At 42.2% G+C, this 18,629-nt stretch overlaps 1 protein-coding gene across 3 annotated transcripts; it reads left to right on the top strand.

Annotated features, from left to right (window-relative positions):
- Positions 1-9,294: 9,294 nt before the first annotated feature.
- On the top strand, positions 9,295-17,762 carry PRSS35 (serine protease 35). Of its 3 annotated transcripts, none has more exons than XM_065730957.1 (2): positions 9,295-9,362; positions 14,958-17,762. In XM_065730957.1, the coding sequence occupies exon 2, from the start codon at positions 14,973-14,975 to the stop codon at positions 16,212-16,214; it is 1,242 nt and encodes a 413-aa protein (XP_065587029.1). In that variant the 5' UTR covers positions 9,295-9,362; positions 14,958-14,972; the 3' UTR covers positions 16,215-17,762. The 3 variants fall into 3 exon arrangements, with proteins under 3 accessions (XP_065587029.1, XP_065587030.1, XP_065587031.1); XM_065730958.1 differs by lacking the exon at positions 9,295-9,362 and adding an exon at positions 9,919-9,947; XM_065730959.1 differs by lacking the exon at positions 9,295-9,362 and adding an exon at positions 9,976-9,987.
- The last annotated feature ends 867 nt before the right edge of the window (positions 17,763-18,629 follow it).

Raw genomic sequence — 18,629 nt, forward strand, 5'->3', positions numbered from 1 at the left:
ATTGCTTAAAGTAGCTCTATCCTAAACTGGGATTCTACGGTCATCTGGTGATACATATCTTTAAGAGAATATGGGCAGAAAGGGTACTACAAGGAGCTAACAAAATGATAACAGTCAATGTACTTGGTGTCACAGAAAGGGAGAGCTCTACGAAAAGATTTGAAAGGGCACCATGAAGTAACAGAGATGTTTCCTTCCAAGTGGATCAAAGAGGTGAAAGCCGACACCAGAAGCAGATGAAGGAGGATGGTTCTTACTCAGACATTTAATGACTGGAAGATACTGGTTCAGCTTGAGAGAGAGGAGTCAGCACGGTAACAATATTCAGCATCTTCATGAAAGAGAAACAGGGAAGCACAAGTAACAGCTGAAGGCTCATAGCTTATTCTTGTCGTAATAGAGATTTATCCAGTGAGAAGTTTTACAGTTTCTGCTAATAATCTTAATGTATAACAATGCAGGCTTCTGCTGGAAATGAGGTGAGGTCCATGCAAACACAAGAGACAGACAAACCCCATCTCAGGGAGTTTTGGCTATGCATACTGCTAATGAGGATTTGGTAACTGAGTCATGTGCAGTTGTTAGTTTAAAAATCTTGGCCAAGAAGAGGTATGTGGATGAGTGATAATTCTTCAGATGTGTATCAGTTTTCCATTACAAGTTGGGGCTATAATTTTCCATTTATTTTAACTTGCATGAAATTCATTCTAAAGTCAATCTTCTTGCATCTGTTTTGCTTTATTACAGTTAAAGAATTCAGGGAGACCATGGGCTGGAGAGATATTGAGAAGCAAAAATTTTAATGAGTAGAGGAAGGGAACCTATGTGGATATTAAATCTTTACCATCATTTTTCTCTCTTGAGACCAGATACAAAGCTTTGTGAAATGAAAAAATTCCTTCCACTATCTCATTTGGGCTTCTTGTTTGTCTCTCATACCTTACCAGCTTCACTAGAAAGTAGACTAAAGAAGAACATTACATTGGTGATGAAATAATTTATAGGACTATGGAAGATGCCACCAGCAATGGATTCTGCAGTATGTTTAATTCAGAAAGTTATTTGAAATGAAAATTGTAGGTCTGCTGGAAAGGAAACCAACATGCTACTGCTGATCTGGTGTGGAATGAACAACATCTCTGAAAGCATGGTCTGAGATAAACATCTTCCAGCTATCATTAGCAATCCACATTGCTCTGCTTTCACTGCATATTTTGCTATGAGCATTATAACTTGACAACATGCTAGAGAGTTTAGAGGCAGAAATCAAAAGAAGCAGAACATTCTCTCCAAGAAATTCATCTCATACCATGGTTAATGACTCCTGTTTCTCTAAGTCTTACCCCCTTATTTATGGTTTTCTCAAACAACTTCTGAGAAAGGCAACAATAATATACTTTCTTTTCAGGACTATTAATATATTTTGCTAGTTCTTAGCCTGCTACAGGGGGAAAAAATGCATGCTGTAGCTTGCTCTTTCTGACTTTCCTCAGTCATGGTGCTACTGTTCTGAGCGAGGCCCTTCTGTTATAAGTCAGCCCTTCTGACTGCATAAGGATTCACCTTGACTGAGCCCGGAAGGGCAACAAGTGGTAGTAAAAGAGGATGAGTTGCAAGGCCAGTCTGAGGATATGTCTTAACTAAGAAAAATGTGAACTTTATGTCAGGCTTTAAAAAAAAAACAAAACAAAACAAAAAAACAAACCTAGAATATACGCTAAGCCATCCCTCAATATCTATTTGTATTTACCGTGGGTTGTCTTTGAGGACACTTCTACCTGTAACATCTCAAGAATGACACTGGACCTTTGGAAATCCTTAGAGCAATAGCCAGGTCACAGTGACTGACAGGAAATGAGATTCTGGGCAAATACTGCTGCAGAATTCGACACTGAGAAAGTGCAAAGGGGACTCTGAGCAAGGCAAAACCTTTCTGCTGTTCTTCCCCCTTTTTCACTGGGTTGTTGGCATGTGGAAATGATTCCAGCTGAAAGCCTACAGACAATATTAAAACTATTAGAAATATGCAGAGATTTTAGATCCATGAAGGATAGTAATGAGCATTTATGTACTTTAGTAACACCCCCTGAAATGATTCCCTATTACGTTAGCTGCAGCTGTGCTTCCCTTCAGCTAATAGCCCACATCCTGACCAGCTCAGTGGAGGTGAGTGAGAATATATGAAGACATCACACAGGAGAGATCTATGTGGGTCACAAAGCAGAAGATGGAAGCATTAGAAATATGTCCTGGATGTTGTTTGGCCCTCAGATACTCCTGCCAGCTGCAGAGACCCAAAGATAATGTTCGCTTAACAAGCTCTGGAGAGCAACAAGGCATTCTTGGCAAACTTGATGCTGTGTTCACCATGGATTTTGGCAGTTACTCCAGCGTTGTTTTCCTAGGCAGCAGATAGTAATTATGGCTCTGAGAGGTATAAAATGACTAGGCTCATTTCAGTTAAATATTTATCTTCAAGTCTACAATGAAACCCTATAAAATTCAACATTATTAGCTATTAGACTGTTAATAATTTTAGCAGAAACATCCAGCTATTTTAGGGTCATGAATGGAATTTGAAAATGGTATCACCAGGTTTTCTTCAACTCTTTCTTCACACATATAGCTTACTAAGTAAGAATAAACAGTCAGATTTGCCTTTTGATGCAATCCTGTTCTGGAATGCAGTTAAATAAATGGTTCTTTAGGGCATATATATATTTATTTATTTATTCTCAGGTTTTTTATTCAGTCTATAAATCATGCAGTGGTAACTGAAAAATTAATCTTGTACTCTCCTGGGCATCTTTGTGATGGTGGTAAATGGTTTATGGTCACCTTCAGTCAACACTGGCCTCACATAAGGGATGACAGTATTTCTTATTACCTATGGACTATGGTCAACATTACTCTTTTTTTGTTTGTTTTCTCTTTTTGAGCTCTTCGAAACACAATGTCCGTTAATGCTCCTTTCCCTAATTGGATTGGATTTCCAGAAGACTACCATGGGCACTCACACTCTTTATGTCAAATGTCAAATTTTCTCAGGTAGCATGTTGCTGTTAATTCCTCTGAGTTCTCAAACTTTTCAAGATGTGTGTCTCACTCCCAGTGACCCTCTTCCAGTTTAAATACTGATATTAGGCACAATGTCCCTTGAGCGTTTTAATTTCCCTTGAATCCCTTTCTAATCTGTTGGGTCAACCATGCTGGCAGTAGCTAAAAATCTTACTTTATATCTAACGTGTCAACATCACTCTATTAATTTTCCTCTGCAGTATGCTGTTTCCATTATAGTAATCTAGGGGCCTAGGGAGGGAATGAGTATTCAGCTTTAGCCAGGCAAAGTCAGGTGTTTTTCCAAAGCTTCTCAAACTCTGGACATTCACTTCATTTCTCCTCACATCAAAATGTCATTTATGGATATCACTGTACTCTGTTTACCATCTACAGTTCACTGTATTTTCCAGCGCAGTGAGAATGTCAATTGGAGGAAACCATTTGCTTCAAAGTAGTATGCTCACAAAAATAGATTTTTGTTTTTTGTTTTCTTTTTCTTTTGTAAATTTTCACCCCCTAATAGTACCTACCGGCAACTTGCCAACATATTGGGTGAACAAAATATTTGCCATCTGACAATTCTCCAGAAATACCTCTTCTTGTGGAAATTTTCTGCAAGGAAAGTGTTCACTCAATATATGTATATAAGTTCCATGATTCTTATCAGGTAAGAATTTTAGGCATTGGTTTTTTAGCAGTGATGACTGAACAGCCAACTGTACTCTTCTACTAACCATAGGAATCTCAGAGCAACAAGTTTGCACTGCTTCCTCTTCAGCTGCAGAGGTGGGGGGAGTGAAAAAAAGGGAAGGCAGGACTTAGCCCTTGGGGGCTGGGCTTTTAACTCACAGCCTCCTTCTTGAAGGTCATATGCTTTCACATTTCCACATTTGTTTCTGCTTTCTGCTTCTCTGAAGAAAGCACCTTCTTGACCTGACCACAAGCTAGACATAGTTTTATCTCAGAAATGGGATTTTTTTTTCCTGTTTATAGTACTACAAATTGGTAGGGTTATTTATTTATTTATTTGTTTGTTCATTATTTCCCCCCACACACCTCTTATTTCATAGATTCACATGATGAAAATCAAGTCTCAAACAGATGCCCTATGTTCCACATCCCATCTATTTTTTTCTGATCTGTAAGTTCTCCTGTTGATGACATTGTGTTCGTTGCTAATGTCCTTGTTTTTGGCATCACACTTCCTTGTACACCTATACCCAATTTAAATTTAATAACTGTCTCATGGCTTGCAGTGTAATAGTCCATCAGTCTACACAGAATCCTCCTGAGCTGGTGAAGCCATTGTAAACCTCTTTATGCTCACTGCATGTACTTCTAAAAAATGATGTGATATATTGCAGTTCTTGCATATTTTCCAAGTCCTCAGTGCCAGGGTCTCTAACAGAGGTCTGTTTCATTCAACGTCTTAGTCAAACCGGTCAGCACTGTGTCACAGGAACCTCCGAGCAGCACAATAACCAAGCCCAACTGGTCCACATAACAAAAGGGCTTCTGTGGCAACAAGCTGCCACAGAATAGGCACTGCCATGGAGACCATTCTTGATCCAGTAAGAAAGATCTATTGTATTTCACATCCCTTTGTTCAGAAAGCAGTAGGAATTATCTCACAACCATTCATCATGAGCCAATGAGATATCGCAAGTATAATGTTTGGGGACAGGAAAAGTGTTAAAGCTCATAAAAATGAGTCTTCTTGGAACAAGTAGAAAGGAATTGAAATATATGCTATCTGCTGAATTGGAAGAGTACTACGATGAGCTTGAGGGAGAAGGAAATGGGTTTACCTGCACTACCCAAGTAATCACTTGTTTTGGAATGAAGTGCACATCTATGCATGAGCACTGGGGGGACAGAATGAAAGGAAGAGAGTAAAGCTTACTTACTCCCTGCTCATTGAATATGGCAAAGGACTGCGCAGGGAACTTTTAATTTGGTTACAGGCATTTATATTCTTTTTTGACATCTATCCACTTTCTGTTTTGTTTTCCTGAGGCGCATCTCTGTTTTCTCTCCTCACAGTTCTTTCACAGTTCTTCTCCTGCTAAAGAGTACTTTGTAAGTAGGCTTATCTTTCTGTTGAGACATAATGCATTACATGGAGTAAAAATCTGAGATTGTGGACAAGGCATTTCTTACTATGATCCAAAACTATTTGTCCGTGTGCAAAACCTGCCTGGAAGCAGAATGCCTTTGTCCAGCCTTGTAAGACCAGACTGCATTCCAGGAGTGGCTGTGCAGCCGGTGCATCCACACCCTGTGTGTGCTGCCCACATGGAAAGCTGAGGCTCCTATCTCAGATTTCTACATGCAAAAAGAAAAAAAAATCCAAGAGAATCTTATTTGGAAATATTTTATAGCTCGTTTTTTGAATTACTATTTTCATCTAATTACATGTATGTAAATGCATTCAAATCTGATGGTAAAAACTTGCTTTATTTTCTCCATAGATTTGTGGGGAAGAACTTCAACAGCAAACAGTAGATTATTGATGTTAATATTTATTTGCTTCTCATTTTTGCTTTCTCTCTTTTTTTATTTAGGCATCACTCTTTCAAAGCTCAGTCCCAAGTGAACGTCTCTCAATTGGTATATGATGTCAAACTTATTTTTGGGACATGTAAAAATACCATAAGGGCTCACTAATCTTCTAATGAGGTAAAATTACTTCTGAAGGATAAAATTAGCATGCTGGAACTTTCCCAACAATTATATTTTTACAGCCCTACCATGCATATTATACAGTACGCTTTTAAAAAATTGTTACTATGAAGTATGTATTCTAGATGTATTTTTATAATCTTTATTTATTTTGATGTACTTTTTAATGCAATTATTACTTCTTCTCTCCCCCCAAAATCTTTAAATTTGCATTGTCCACAATGCAAAATCTTAATATGGCAAGAAATAGAATATTAGTAATGAAACAGTATTTGAGAACCTGGTTAAAAATGAAAAGGAAACATAGAAAACATAAATACAGGCTATGCTCATTAAAATAGTTTATTTTTTCCCAAACAAATTTTAGACTTCTCTTTTCTCTTGATAACTTCTAATGAGTGAGAAGAGATAGAAAAGTGAAATACAGAACAAAATCTAGTCTTAATAGCCAAGTTTTCAAGCTAAAAATAGTAATTAAAAAGCATGAACTAGTCTACAGCAGACTGAGAAAGCAAGATAGGGTGGGGTGACATAGCATGGGCACACTGGTCCCATTATCCTGATTTCTCTTAACGAAGAAAACCTCCATTAGCCTAATTTTCTGAAAAATAAGAAATGAAATACACCACTAAGTAACTAATTTTTGTAGAGGTAACAGTCTAGCAGTAATAACCTGTTGTATACTGCGCAATTCTGCGTGTTCATGAATGACCAGGAAAAGGAATGAGTGGTTGGACCTCAAAGTCTGGTGAGGTTTCCAAATTATATAGGTTAATAAAGACAAAGCAAAGAACTGCAGGAAGGTTTGTGAAAGGGAATGACCAAGCAATAGAATGGTGGATGGAATTTCATGCACACAAATGTGAAGTGATGTGCATGGGGAAAACCAGTACTTCATAAATGAAAATGCAGGTTATCTGGTCAGTGCTTCTTGGGAGACTGCTGGAGTTTTTAACGCAGTTCCAAGGGAACATCAGCATAGTGCTCGACATCTGTCAAAACAAACAAACAAATAAATAAAAACAACACAAAACTAGGAAGTGCTGGGAAATCAACAGTGGACAGGACAGAGAACACCTTTGTGCAGCCAGAGAAATCCCATTTTGCTTGCATCCTGAGGTGAAGAATCATAGAAATATTGGTTGAGAGGGACCTCTGCAGGTCACCCCGACCAGGCTGCCACTTGATGCAGGACTACTGACAGCTCTGGACCAGGGGTCTGGCTTGGTCTAGCTGAGGGCTGGAAACTGCTAAGGATGGTGCCTTCTTTGCACACCTTGAGCCAGTGCAGCATGACTATAGGTTTCTCAGTGATGTTGTGGATGCCCCTAGAGACTTTCAAGGTAAGGCTGGATCAGGCCCTGGACAACTTGATTTAGCTGTGCATGTCCCTGTCTGCTGCAGGGGAGTTGGACTTGATGGCCTTTAAAAGACCCTTCCAACTCTAAGAATTCTGTGATTCTATGACCTTTTTGGTGCATTGGTTCTGAAGTCTAAGCTGAACCTCGCAAGCTGCAGCTGTTAACCCAACCCAGATTCCCAATGCATGTGGCTGTTGCTCCTTGTTTTGTACTTGCCACTATCAAGAAGTGTTTGCCCCTCAGATGTTGTTCTGGTTCATGTGCATCAGCAGTAGGACGGAAAAAATGATTCAGTTATTTTCACATAAAACTTAGCTAACAGCTAGAATCCTTCAGGGTGGGAGGGTGGCTACATGATGTAAGATGGACACATGTTAGATGCGGCATGTGAAGAGTGTCTCTAAGTGAGTGTAAGTGAGCTACGAGAAGCGAGGCTGGCAATACACAGGGAAAGCTTTTGGCATAAGGTTTGGCTGACCTGCGAGACCAGCTACCACAGTCAGTTGTGGACACTAAAAGTCTACATAGGTTTGAGGGAAGGTAAAACTTCCTAAGTGCATAGCAACAATACATTCCTCAGAAAACATCTGAGCTTGAAATATTGGCAGTAGGGAAAGTTCTCAAGAGGAATAGCACATGACCTTGCCCTGCACTAATACTCTTTCATAGGCTTTGGCCTGACCCAGTCTGAAAGCTCTCACGTTTAAGAAATTGTGTGCAAAAACTAACTGCCCTGTAATGTGGATTTCTCTCTCTCCTTGTCATGGGAATTCTTCAGCTCATTTTATCAGGTGCATAAATAATTACCATTACACTTTGGTTTGAAGTTGTACGTGCAAACAGCAACACAAGCAGAACTGCAAGAAAATGAACATTATGAAGAATAGTTTATTTCCAACCTATTTATATAACAGTTCCACTACATTTCAAAAGTTAAGATTCCAAGAGGAAAGATATCCCTACCCTTGAGACATGAAATAGCACTCTGGAGATCTCAGTTTGATCTCTAGCAATGCCACATGTTTCCTGCTGGTTTTGGCAAACCAAGCAGGCCATCATCTAGTGGGAGCTGTTTTCAGCAGATGAGCTCATTGAAACGACTCGAGTTAAGCACTTGCAAAAGTCCTTAATAAATGAGGTTCTTCATGTGGCACGTCTACATAGCACCATAGTACTTCAGGAGTATGTGTAGGGCAGAGGGCTGTGGATGCCAGCTGGGTCTCCTGGTCCCTCCAGGGGGTCCACACTGTCCCCAGGCCAATGTCTCAAAGGGAGTGGTGAGGAAAGGGACACCAGAGCTCCAGTGCCCCATCTACACACAAGGCAACAACCAGCAAGGTTTTTTGCTCTCTGCACTAAGGCAGGGGAAGACAGAAAGAGAGGTTAGAAAGAGAAGGATATGGGTCTGTTCAGCCTAAGAAGTCTGAGGGGGGATCTGATTAACATTTATAAATATATGAAGGGAGGTGGGAGACGAATGAAGCCAGGTTCTTTTGGTGCATAGCAATAGGGCAGGGAGTAACGGCGTAAACTTTGTACATAGGAAGTCCCATACAAACATGTAGAAGAACTTATTTATGGTAAAGGTGATGGAGCACTGGAGCAGGTGGCCCAGAGAGGTTGCGGAGTTGCCTTCTATGGAGATACTCAAGACCCATCCAGACGCCTACCTGTGCGACCTATTGTAGGGTATCTGCTTTAGCAGGGGGGTTGGACTCGATGATCTCTTGAGGTCTCTTCCCACCCCTGCTATTCTGTGACTCTTGAGAAGCGAGAAAAGGAGGTGGACGCTTCACCCCCGCCTCCGAGTCCCTGAGCAGCAGAACCAGGGCAGAGCGAGGCTCCCAGGGGAGGGCACCCTCCCGTCTCGGGGCTCCTCCGCCCCCCTTCCCGTCCCCGCCTTCCCCTACTCTCCCAGCAGCCGCTCCCGCCCCAGCCCCGCGCGGGTCACCCCGGCTCCCCGCGGCGATGCACTCCCCGCCCCACAGGCAGAGCCCCGTCCCTTCATCTTATCCCATCCCATCCGAGGGGCTCTGCCTCAGCTCCCCTCGGCCCTCCCCCTCCCTCCTCCCTCCCTCTCTTTCTTTTTTTTTTTTTTTAGCTTTTTCCCTTTTTCCATCCCCTCCCCCACCTGGGAAGACCCGGCGGTTCCCCCCGCCCCGTGCTCAGTAGCGGCGGGTGCTCGGCGGCGGCGGATTGGGTTCACCGGCGCGGCGTGGATGTGGCCGCTGCCCCCTGCCCGGGGCTCGGCGCTGCCAGGTACGCGCAGGGACGGGCTCGGGGGACTCGGCAGCCGGGGCAGCGCGGCGCGCAGGTGGCCTCGGTCCCCGCTGAGAAGTGAGAAGCGGAGGGGGTCGGTGCCTCGGGCTTCTGCGGGGTTTCGCATAACCCTGCCGGCCTGGTGGGTTTCTTTTCGATAGGACCAGAAAGTGACGCGGATCTCTGATCCCCTCTCTAAGCGCAGGGGGCTCCGCGGACAGCGGAGTTGGGCGCGTTCGCTGCTTTACGCCTTCAAGGGTTTTGTCTCCGCGCAGCTCCGGAGCCTCTCCGCGCTTCAAAACAACCTCTCCCTGAGTTCTGATTCACCCCCGCACTGCTTGTGCTACCATTCCTGCTCTCCTTTTGGAACTGACACTAATTTTATCCAGATTCGTCACTGCTGGAAGCAGATTTATCTCGGAATCGCGGAAAGCCGTGCCAAGTATTTAGCTTGCGGACCGGGAGAGAGGGAGCTCCTTCGGGTCGGGCGCAGAAAGCGGAGCGCCCCGTGGTCACGCCCGAAAGCGGGATAGAGGATGGCCGGAGGACTTTTAGGGAGCGACAGTCTTCCTCCCATTCCTCCGGGTAAAGCACCGCACTTCCGCGCGATTTGCGCATCGGAACGGTGAGCTGAAGGGGTGCAGGCAAAGAAAAGCAAAGACACGAACGCAGCAGTCCGCCCTCCCGGCTCCCCTCCCGCTGAGGATGCTCCCCGCACCCCGGCAACCACATCGGGGCTGGGGATCCCCTCCCAACCCCCTCCCCACGTCCCGGCGGGGAGGAGAGCGGGGCTGCCGGCGGGGAGAGCTTCCCGGCCGGGCTCAAGCCGCGAAGCGCTCGTCCTCCTCCCCTTACCCCCGAGCGGGGCCGTGCCGAGCCGAACCCCTCTGATCCGACCCGGGCCGTGCCGAGCTGTGCCCGTGCGCTCCGAGCCGCTGTCCGGGCGCGCCACCCAGCGGTCCTCCTGCCCCGCCCGGGAGAAGGAAAGTGCGGGCCCGAGGTGTAGCCCGTTTCTTCCTTGCCTTTTCTTTCCTTTTCTTTTTTTTTTTTTTCCTTTCTTTTTAATTTTTTTCCTTTTTTTTTTTTTTTTTTTGGTGTGATTTCATAAAAGTCCACGCGAGCTTTCAAAAACCCTTGCCAATTTCATTCTTCTTATTGCTACCGAGGCAGCTTAGATCTTGTAGAAAAACAGGAGTCACTGTGTGGTTGCTGTGTGGGGTGTTTGTTTGTTTGTTTGTTTTTCTGCAAGTCAGAGTGGAGGATGAAATCAGTGCACTGCTCCATAGAGCAAGCACCTCCGAAGGAGTAAAGAGGGCAGCAGTGGGCAGGGTGAGGGTGATGCTTCTTTCCAGGGATTTCCAGAGTCTGTTTTCTCTTTTGCTTTGTCAAAGGAGAGCTGTCAATTCCAAGACCATTTTGAGAGTAAGACCAAAAGCACTTAAAGAGCTGGTTAGTGTTGCAGCTTCTTCTATTTTATAGTCTGAAAACTGTGTGTAAATTTGGCAAGTCTAATCAGAAATGTGCTGAATTTCCTACAATAAGAAGCAAATCTCGGGCTGCTCTGACCAGACCAAAATATAGCACTGGGAGGCAGCTGGGCACAGCTTCTGTCTGAGCTACACTAGGAGGCAAATTCTGTCTGAGGTAGCCTGAAGAGAAGCATTTTCGAGTACATTCTGCTGGAGTAAGATAGGTCATGCTGACAAGATGCTTAAAGGATATCTTAATAAGTTTGGGCATGGGTATGCTTTGTGATTGCAGAAAGGTTCAATGTTGAACAGCTTTTATATGTGCACATGGCTGCTGCAATACCACCAGAATCCTGCAGTTATCTGCTGGACTTGGAAACTGGAGGGAGAATTTTTATATTTTCATAGGACCAGAACACTCTTACTTCCTAGTTTCTGTCTTCTTCTGTCTTCTCTGAAGCAATTCATCCTGCCTTAAAGGCAAAGTTGACTGAAGGCTTCTAATCACTCTAAGGCATCCTGAAACGTGTACGGGGAAGGAGCAAAGAAAAGAAGAGGGCAGAGCTTGGGGTTTGGAAGGAGAGCAGAGAAGCATTAGTAAGATTTTGAGGATCTTTTTTTCCTTTCATCTTGTAGCCTTCTCTGGGCCTTTCCTCCTCACACTGGAGGATATATTCTCTCACCCCTTCTCTCACCCTACAATAGTGTCTTTGCAGCCATCAAGATGTTTCAGTCCCCACCATCTGGCAATAGAAATCCCCATGTTCCCCCATGCCAGCAGCCTGTATTGGACCACAGCAACTGCTCACTTTGCTTGTGCTTGATGCTGGCCTTACTTAAGCAGTAGAGTTCAGTTTAGTAAACAGAGTCCAAGTGCTTGGCTGTAAAATTACCATTTTCATCAAGCTCTTTGGTTTGGACTTCATCCAGTTCTGCTTAAGTGTAGTTGTCCAGTCGGTTCATCACAAACAACAAGTGGTTCATTATAATTGATGGAAACGTTGGCTTCCAAGACTCTTTGTAAGTAGTGAGCACTTGAATATAGTGTTTCAAGCAGGAGGCTCTGATGCATCTATTCAGGGTTGCTTGTTTGTTTTTTTTTTTTCCTACTTCTTTATAAAGAGAGGCACAGCACTCCGCCCATTTGCTTGCAGAGTGCCTCTATACAAAGCACAGTTCCTTATGGGTCCAGCTGGGAAGGCTTCTGCTACCTCAGTGAAATGACACCAAGCTAGTACCTTTATATATGAACTAGCAGTTAGTTAGTGAGTTAACTTTCTTTAATGTTCACAAAATTCAGCTACCCAGATCCTGGAGAGCAGCTGAGGAAAGGAGGAGAGCTGAAAAAAGGCATTCTCAAACCTTATGGAAGAAGTTAATTTCTTAATACCATGCATTTCTTCAAAAGCTATATTAGGACACAGGAAACTAAAATCAGCTTTTCCACGTTAGTATCACGTGATTTATCATCAAATCATGCTAGTCTATTGTTGGCTTAAATGAGGAGATGCTTTCTCATACAACACATAGCCAAGCAGTGGAATGCCCTGAAACAGAACTCTGTGGGTATAAGATTTTGTAGGGTTCAAGGAAAGATCGGGCAACTTTATGGAAGATAAATCCATAGAGTTTTACTCACAGAGCTTTACTTACACATAGAGCTTCACTTGCTTAAAGTCTGTGAGGTGCAATTGGCTATAAGCTAAAAGACTGAGAGAGGAGGAACATATGTGGGTGCTCTGTTCTTGGGCTATGCCCTAGGCATCTGCTTTGGGCCACTACCAGAAAGAGGACTTTAGGTTAGGTAGACCTTTAATCAGGCCAGGAAAGCTATTCCTATGTTCTCATCAGATTCTTTTATTTCCCCACCTTATAATTTATCCATAAATATGTATAAATATAATTCCTCTTCAATTTTAGTACTAATTAAGCAAAAACCAAAACAATACTTTGAAAGCACTGCTGTAGGTAAATATTAATGTTTAAATACGTGTGTTTCTGCTATACCAATAACTTACAGTGGTATGGCCAAGTGGTGTCTCCCTGCGCAATCATGCTACTGTGATGACTCTGCTGGGCTTTCAAAACCTTCAAATATTTTTTGGTATGACTACATACACCCCAGAGCTTAGGCCTGTGAATCACTCTAGTCTCCAGATGTCTTGGAAGAGTCCATATATCTCCAAAAACTTAGCTGCTTTAAAGCCAAGGTAAGCATATACATAGTATTGTAAAATGTGTTTTAAGTATATCCGGGTAAGTAAACCCCAGCTCAAAGTCAGCATTCCATGCAGGCTGAGGTGGAAAGCATTAAAAATTATACTGACACTGTGCTCTGAATTTGGTGTTAGAATCAACAGGCAGTGTTTGAGCCGTAGTGTTTAGTTAGATAAGTAGTGATAGCTGTTGCCTCTTACACCCGAGTGCTGTGTTGATATGGTGAAGATGCCCAAAATTTTAGGAGTTGTTGGTCTGCTGCTTCGCTCTTAAAGCGATGCTAACACTTCTTTTTTTTTTCTCATGTTACACACAAGCTCCTTTCTTTTTCATGCTATATATTTAGCTAGCCTGTAACCAGGTTATTTCAGTGTATGGTTTTACTTGTGTTATTCTAAACAAAGCTCAGGAAAATGAAAGCAGTTGTCTTTGCCCTGACTTACACTGCTATTATAATGTAAACCAGAAAGCTTAACCACATACATACCCTTGAATTGCTCGGCTTTTAAAGTTTAATCATAGGCTCTTTCTTCATACACAGCTGAGGTTTCCCTGTAATTGGAATAAGGGATATGAGAATGGAGTGCAGCTTTCCCAATGGCAGTGGTCAGTAGTTGGTTAATGCCTCTGACATCACTGCTGCCAAGGGAGAAAAATGGTCTTTTCAGTAATGTTTTGAGCTCAGAATCAAGAGTTCTGAGTTCAGTTTCTGGCTCTGCCATAAACTTCTAACAATTTTACATTCTTTCTGCATGTTTCCCAACTACTGACGAGAATAATACAGTTTCTTGTCTTTCAGAATTGAAGTATTAGCCCCTTGTGTGGCATATCACCCTGTCTAGTTGGGTTTTCTCACATGTGACCATGAGACACAGACTGCACAGTTTCTTCAGCCTTTGTGGGATCATGAAGGGAAAAGGCATGTCATGAGTCAGCAGACTTGTCCCTCCTACTTGGCTGGGCATTCCTATGTGCATATAACCAGGAGCCTACCATAAACCAACCATCTTCTTCTCTCACCTTTCAGCCCCTCCAACCATGGATTTTGAAACTGTGTGACATTCTGAGGGAGACTGAGATGCCCATGCAAAGGAAATGAATGAGGTTTTTTTAGTGGCCCCAGCATGCAGGAAATGCAACGCAGGAGACTCAGGAGACCCTTGCTTCACAGAGCAGCAGCAACAGAAGGTGCCTAAAATGGCACTGGCTGCCCAAATTGTTCCTTCTGCCACTTCCAGAAAATAAAAACATTGGAAAAGAGGTCATTCTAAGTAGGTTCATTGGGAAAACAATGAGAAGAATTGCCATTCTCCATAGCATGCAGTTTCACAGATCTTAGCTGGATGAGTAAGGCAGAACCATTTTTGGCCATTACGTCAAAGATTGTAATTGGTCCGATTTCCTAAGGGGATTAATCTCACAGGTACAGTCTGTTCATCTATCTCTGTCTGCATGACAACTTCTGGATAACTTTTAAATATGTTGATAATACTCATGCATGTTCCAATTATAACCAGTATAACCAGTAGAGAAGAGAATCAGAGTCTTAAAATATAATTCCATTCCTACAGTATAGATAAAACCAGGCTGCTGGCAGAGTGGAATGACTGAAACTACTACTGCCAATGAAGGAAAAGCAGGTAAAATTCAGCTCTGTCCACCAGTAGCTAGCTCTGTGCAGTAGGTAGCTCAGCGTAGATGCTAGCTGAGTGGTTGCACCCATCTCACTCGGGACTGTTGGGAGCATCCAAGGCAGTATATGGAATATCTGAGGGACTTCTATTTTGAGCAGAATGTTAAATTCTGTTCCACTGATGTCAGTCCCAATATTGCATGGCTTTGCTTTTTTAGATACTAAGATGACTGTGTGTATTTCAACATATTTTCAAACTTCTCTGTTTTGTTTCAGAAAAAGATAGACAAAATGGAGTACATGTTACTGCTCTTCATATTTTTAATGCCTGCTTTGGGTCTCGCTGATGGAACAGAAACTGAACAAGATTTTACCTGGCACTTAAAGAAGGTTCCCCAGATCGTGAGCAAAAGAACTTTCTCCCTTGACAGCCCTAAATTTGAAGCAAAACCCAACTTAGAGCTGAACAGCGTGTGTGGAATTGAATGCCAAAGGAAATTGCCAGTGCCCAGCTTGTCTGACTTGAAGGACCTCTTATCCTATGAGACTATCTTTGAAAATGGCACGCGGACCCTGACTGAAGTGAATGTCCTTGGGCTGACACTTGATCCAGCTGGAAACACCACGGCGCATAGGTCTGTGAGAAAGAAGAGGCAGATATATGGAACAGACAGTAGGTTCAGCATCTATGACAAGAGGTTTATGACCAACTTCCCGTTCAACACTGCTGTGAAGATCTCCACTGGCTGCAGTGGCATTCTCGTTTCCCCCAAGCATGTGCTCACAGCTGCCCACTGTTTGCATGACGGCAAGGACTATGTGAAGGGCAGCAAAAGGCTGAGGGTGGGTCTGATGAGGACAAAGTCCAGAGGTGATGGCAGGAAACGTAAAGGTGTTAAAAGAAGTAGAAGAGAAGCCCCTGAGGCTCAAGAGGATCCTGAAGTTGCCACAAGACTAAGGCGACGGTCCAAAGGTGGAGGGAGAAAGCAGAGGAGATCTGGGAGGAGGCAGGGGAGCTCAGATGGCATGCCCTCCTTCCAGTGGACCAGGGTGAAGAGTACCCACATCCCAAAAGGCTGGTTTAAGGGTGTCTCAGGAGATATTGCCCTAGATTATGATTATGCTGTTCTTGAGCTCAAGCGTCCTCACAAAAGGAAATACATGGAGCTGGGAATCAGCCCGACCATCAGAATGATGCCTGGCAGTATGATCCACTTCTCAGGCTTCGACAGTGACCGATCTGGGCAGCTGGTCTACAGATTTTGTAGCATTTCTGATGAGTCCAATGATCTCTTTTATCAGTACTGTGATGCTGAGCCTGGCTCCACTGGGTCTGGTGTCTATCTTCGTCTGAAGGAGCCGAACAAGAGGAAGTGGAAACGCAAGATAATTGCTGTATTTTCGGGCCACCAGTGGGTGGATGTCAATGGGGAACAGCAGGATTACAATGTAGCAGTAAGAATTACTCCTCTCAAATATGCCCAGATTTGCTTCTGGATACATGGCAATGATGAGAATTGCGCACAAGGCTGAAGAGAGCTGATACTAACTTGCCAAGCACCCATAATATCACAGAATGAAAGTCTGCTGCCAGTGGCTGGCTACCAGAAGAACATCATTCCACACCAGGATGCCTTTGAACTCAAAGATCACAAATAACCTTATGGTGACTTGAGTGACTCTGAATGGTTGGGGGATGGGTAGCATTGTCAAACAAAATGTTTTTAATTGTAATCAACTCCAGGTCTGCACTTGAAATCCCAAGCTATATTTATATTTGTAATTGTGATAAATTCAAATAATTCACATCAGAAAAAAATGGCAACACTTTGTCATTTTTTTTCCCCACAGGAAGGATTAGAACTTCTCAAACTGGTATTATTTAACACCATACATATTTTTTTCCAGTGGATTTGCTTTTCTCAGGGTTCTGTTTCAATTCTTCAAATGCAAGTTTCATATACATCGCATTACTGTATATGCAGATGTATATGTGTACTGCATGAATCCAAGACTTTTTTTTGGCATTTTCTAAAGACCACAGCTCCATGTTGAGAAACAGCAATCTAGTTCAAGCTTGTTATTTTGGAAAACTCTGGTTGCTGGAGGAACACTCCCATGGAAATCCCAAATTTCTCTAGCTGATGACCAGACCTAAAAGACAAGTTTTGCATCATTGCTCAGTAAAAATAACAAAGAGAAATTAATGAGCAGAAGTTTCCATGTTTGGAAGAAGAAACATTAGAACATAATGCCTTTAAATATTCTTTGAGGAGCTAGACAAGTCTTAAACATATGGATTTATTTTCTAGTTAGTATTTGAAAAGCTGTAGCTTTAGTTTCTTTTCAAACGCGTAGCTTTCCTGTTAGGCAAAGTGGTGGCTGTTTGACAATCATTTAGAGCTTCACCTCAAAGCCATAGGTGATGGCTTTATTGGGTGCTAACCATTTTTGCAGGCATTTAAAATTACTTTGTAAGAATTCAGCTTCATAGGTAGAATGCTCTGGGTATTAGGCTGGGAGTTGGAAAGCAGTATTTCCTTGCCTTTAGTTTTACAAAGTGGGTAGTTTTAATCATGTCATATTGAGACTCCACCTCAACTTGAGTGCTAGGGTTAAATTAGAAAAAACCAAAAACCTCCCAAATAAATTATACTGCTATCAAAATGGTGGACAAACTACCCTGTGCGTTATGAGATATCACGCTATGTAGCAGCAGTAGTTATCAACTCATGTGGTTCAATGTGTTTGCTGTACCACACAGTTAATGAAAACACAAAGTAAGCTTGACTTCTACATGCTTTTATACATGAATCACTTTCTAAAAATGGGTTGCTGTTGATTGCCATACAAGTCTTAATCATTTTTTCTTTGTATCAAGATTTTGAAGTGCACAGGGTTGTTATGGTGCTATGTTAATCTAATAACATAAAAAGATACTGTGTATTTCAGATCACATCCGTTGAGTTTCATTACATTCATAACTATTCAACACTTCAATCTTTCATGTTTTGATAAGTTTATGCTGACCAAAATCCTTTTTCTTCCTACACAGAAGGAAAAAGTATAACAAAATTTTCAAATATTACTCATTTGTTGTTATATTTGAAATATGTTTTTAACATTTTTCAATGAAATACAATCATTTTTAATAACTCACTTTTTTCTGTGAATGACTGAAAACATAAAAACCTGGCACTTTGAATGTGCAGGCAATTCTGTCATATTATTGCCAAAGCATAAAAATTTAATTCTTGTTTCCATGAGTTAACTATTACAACATTCCATTAATTGGAAATATCTCACTTGAAGGGAAAATATTTCTTTCAACTTCAGCCATTTCAGGCAACATTAAACTTTTTTTATTTTTTTAGACTTCTATGATTTTTTGGAAAAAAAAACCCCACAACCTGATAATAATTGTTAACATTTAGAAATTTATGTCTAATTAATTTTTAAGTTAATTATTGTTGTCGTTGTTGTTAAGATCTCAGTTAAGACATATGGCTTCACTGACTAATTTTAAATCCCCTCAGTCCAGTATTTAATGCTCTTGCTCCATGCAGTCAGCCTGCAATGTTCTGTAGGCAGCTCTGGAATGTTTTTCCTAAGTGCCTTTTTTCTGTAGTTACAGTAATATTTTAGATACTGCATTGTTGATCAAAATAAGTCAGTATAGGTCCATGGATTTTGATACAGTCCCACCCTCGTTCTTGATCTGAGTCCAAAACTGGTCACAGTAAGGTATCGTAGTACATTCCTTATGTTGGGAAGTATGTTTTAGATGTGCTCATTAGGAAAAGAAATGGCATTATTTCATCATTAGTTTGGGAAGTGGGGACAAGGTAAGAAAGAAAAATGTTGTCAGCTTTTTGATTGTCTTTTAACAAGCATCTGTTCTTGATGCCTCAGCCACAACTTGTATCCAAGCTTCTGTGTCTGAGTGCC

This window comes from Cyrtonyx montezumae, unplaced genomic scaffold, assembly GCF_038088225.1.
Source record: "Cyrtonyx montezumae isolate F1298 unplaced genomic scaffold, pur_monq_1.0 scaffold_13, whole genome shotgun sequence".
NCBI classification, from domain to species: domain Eukaryota; kingdom Metazoa; phylum Chordata; class Aves; order Galliformes; family Odontophoridae; genus Cyrtonyx; species Cyrtonyx montezumae.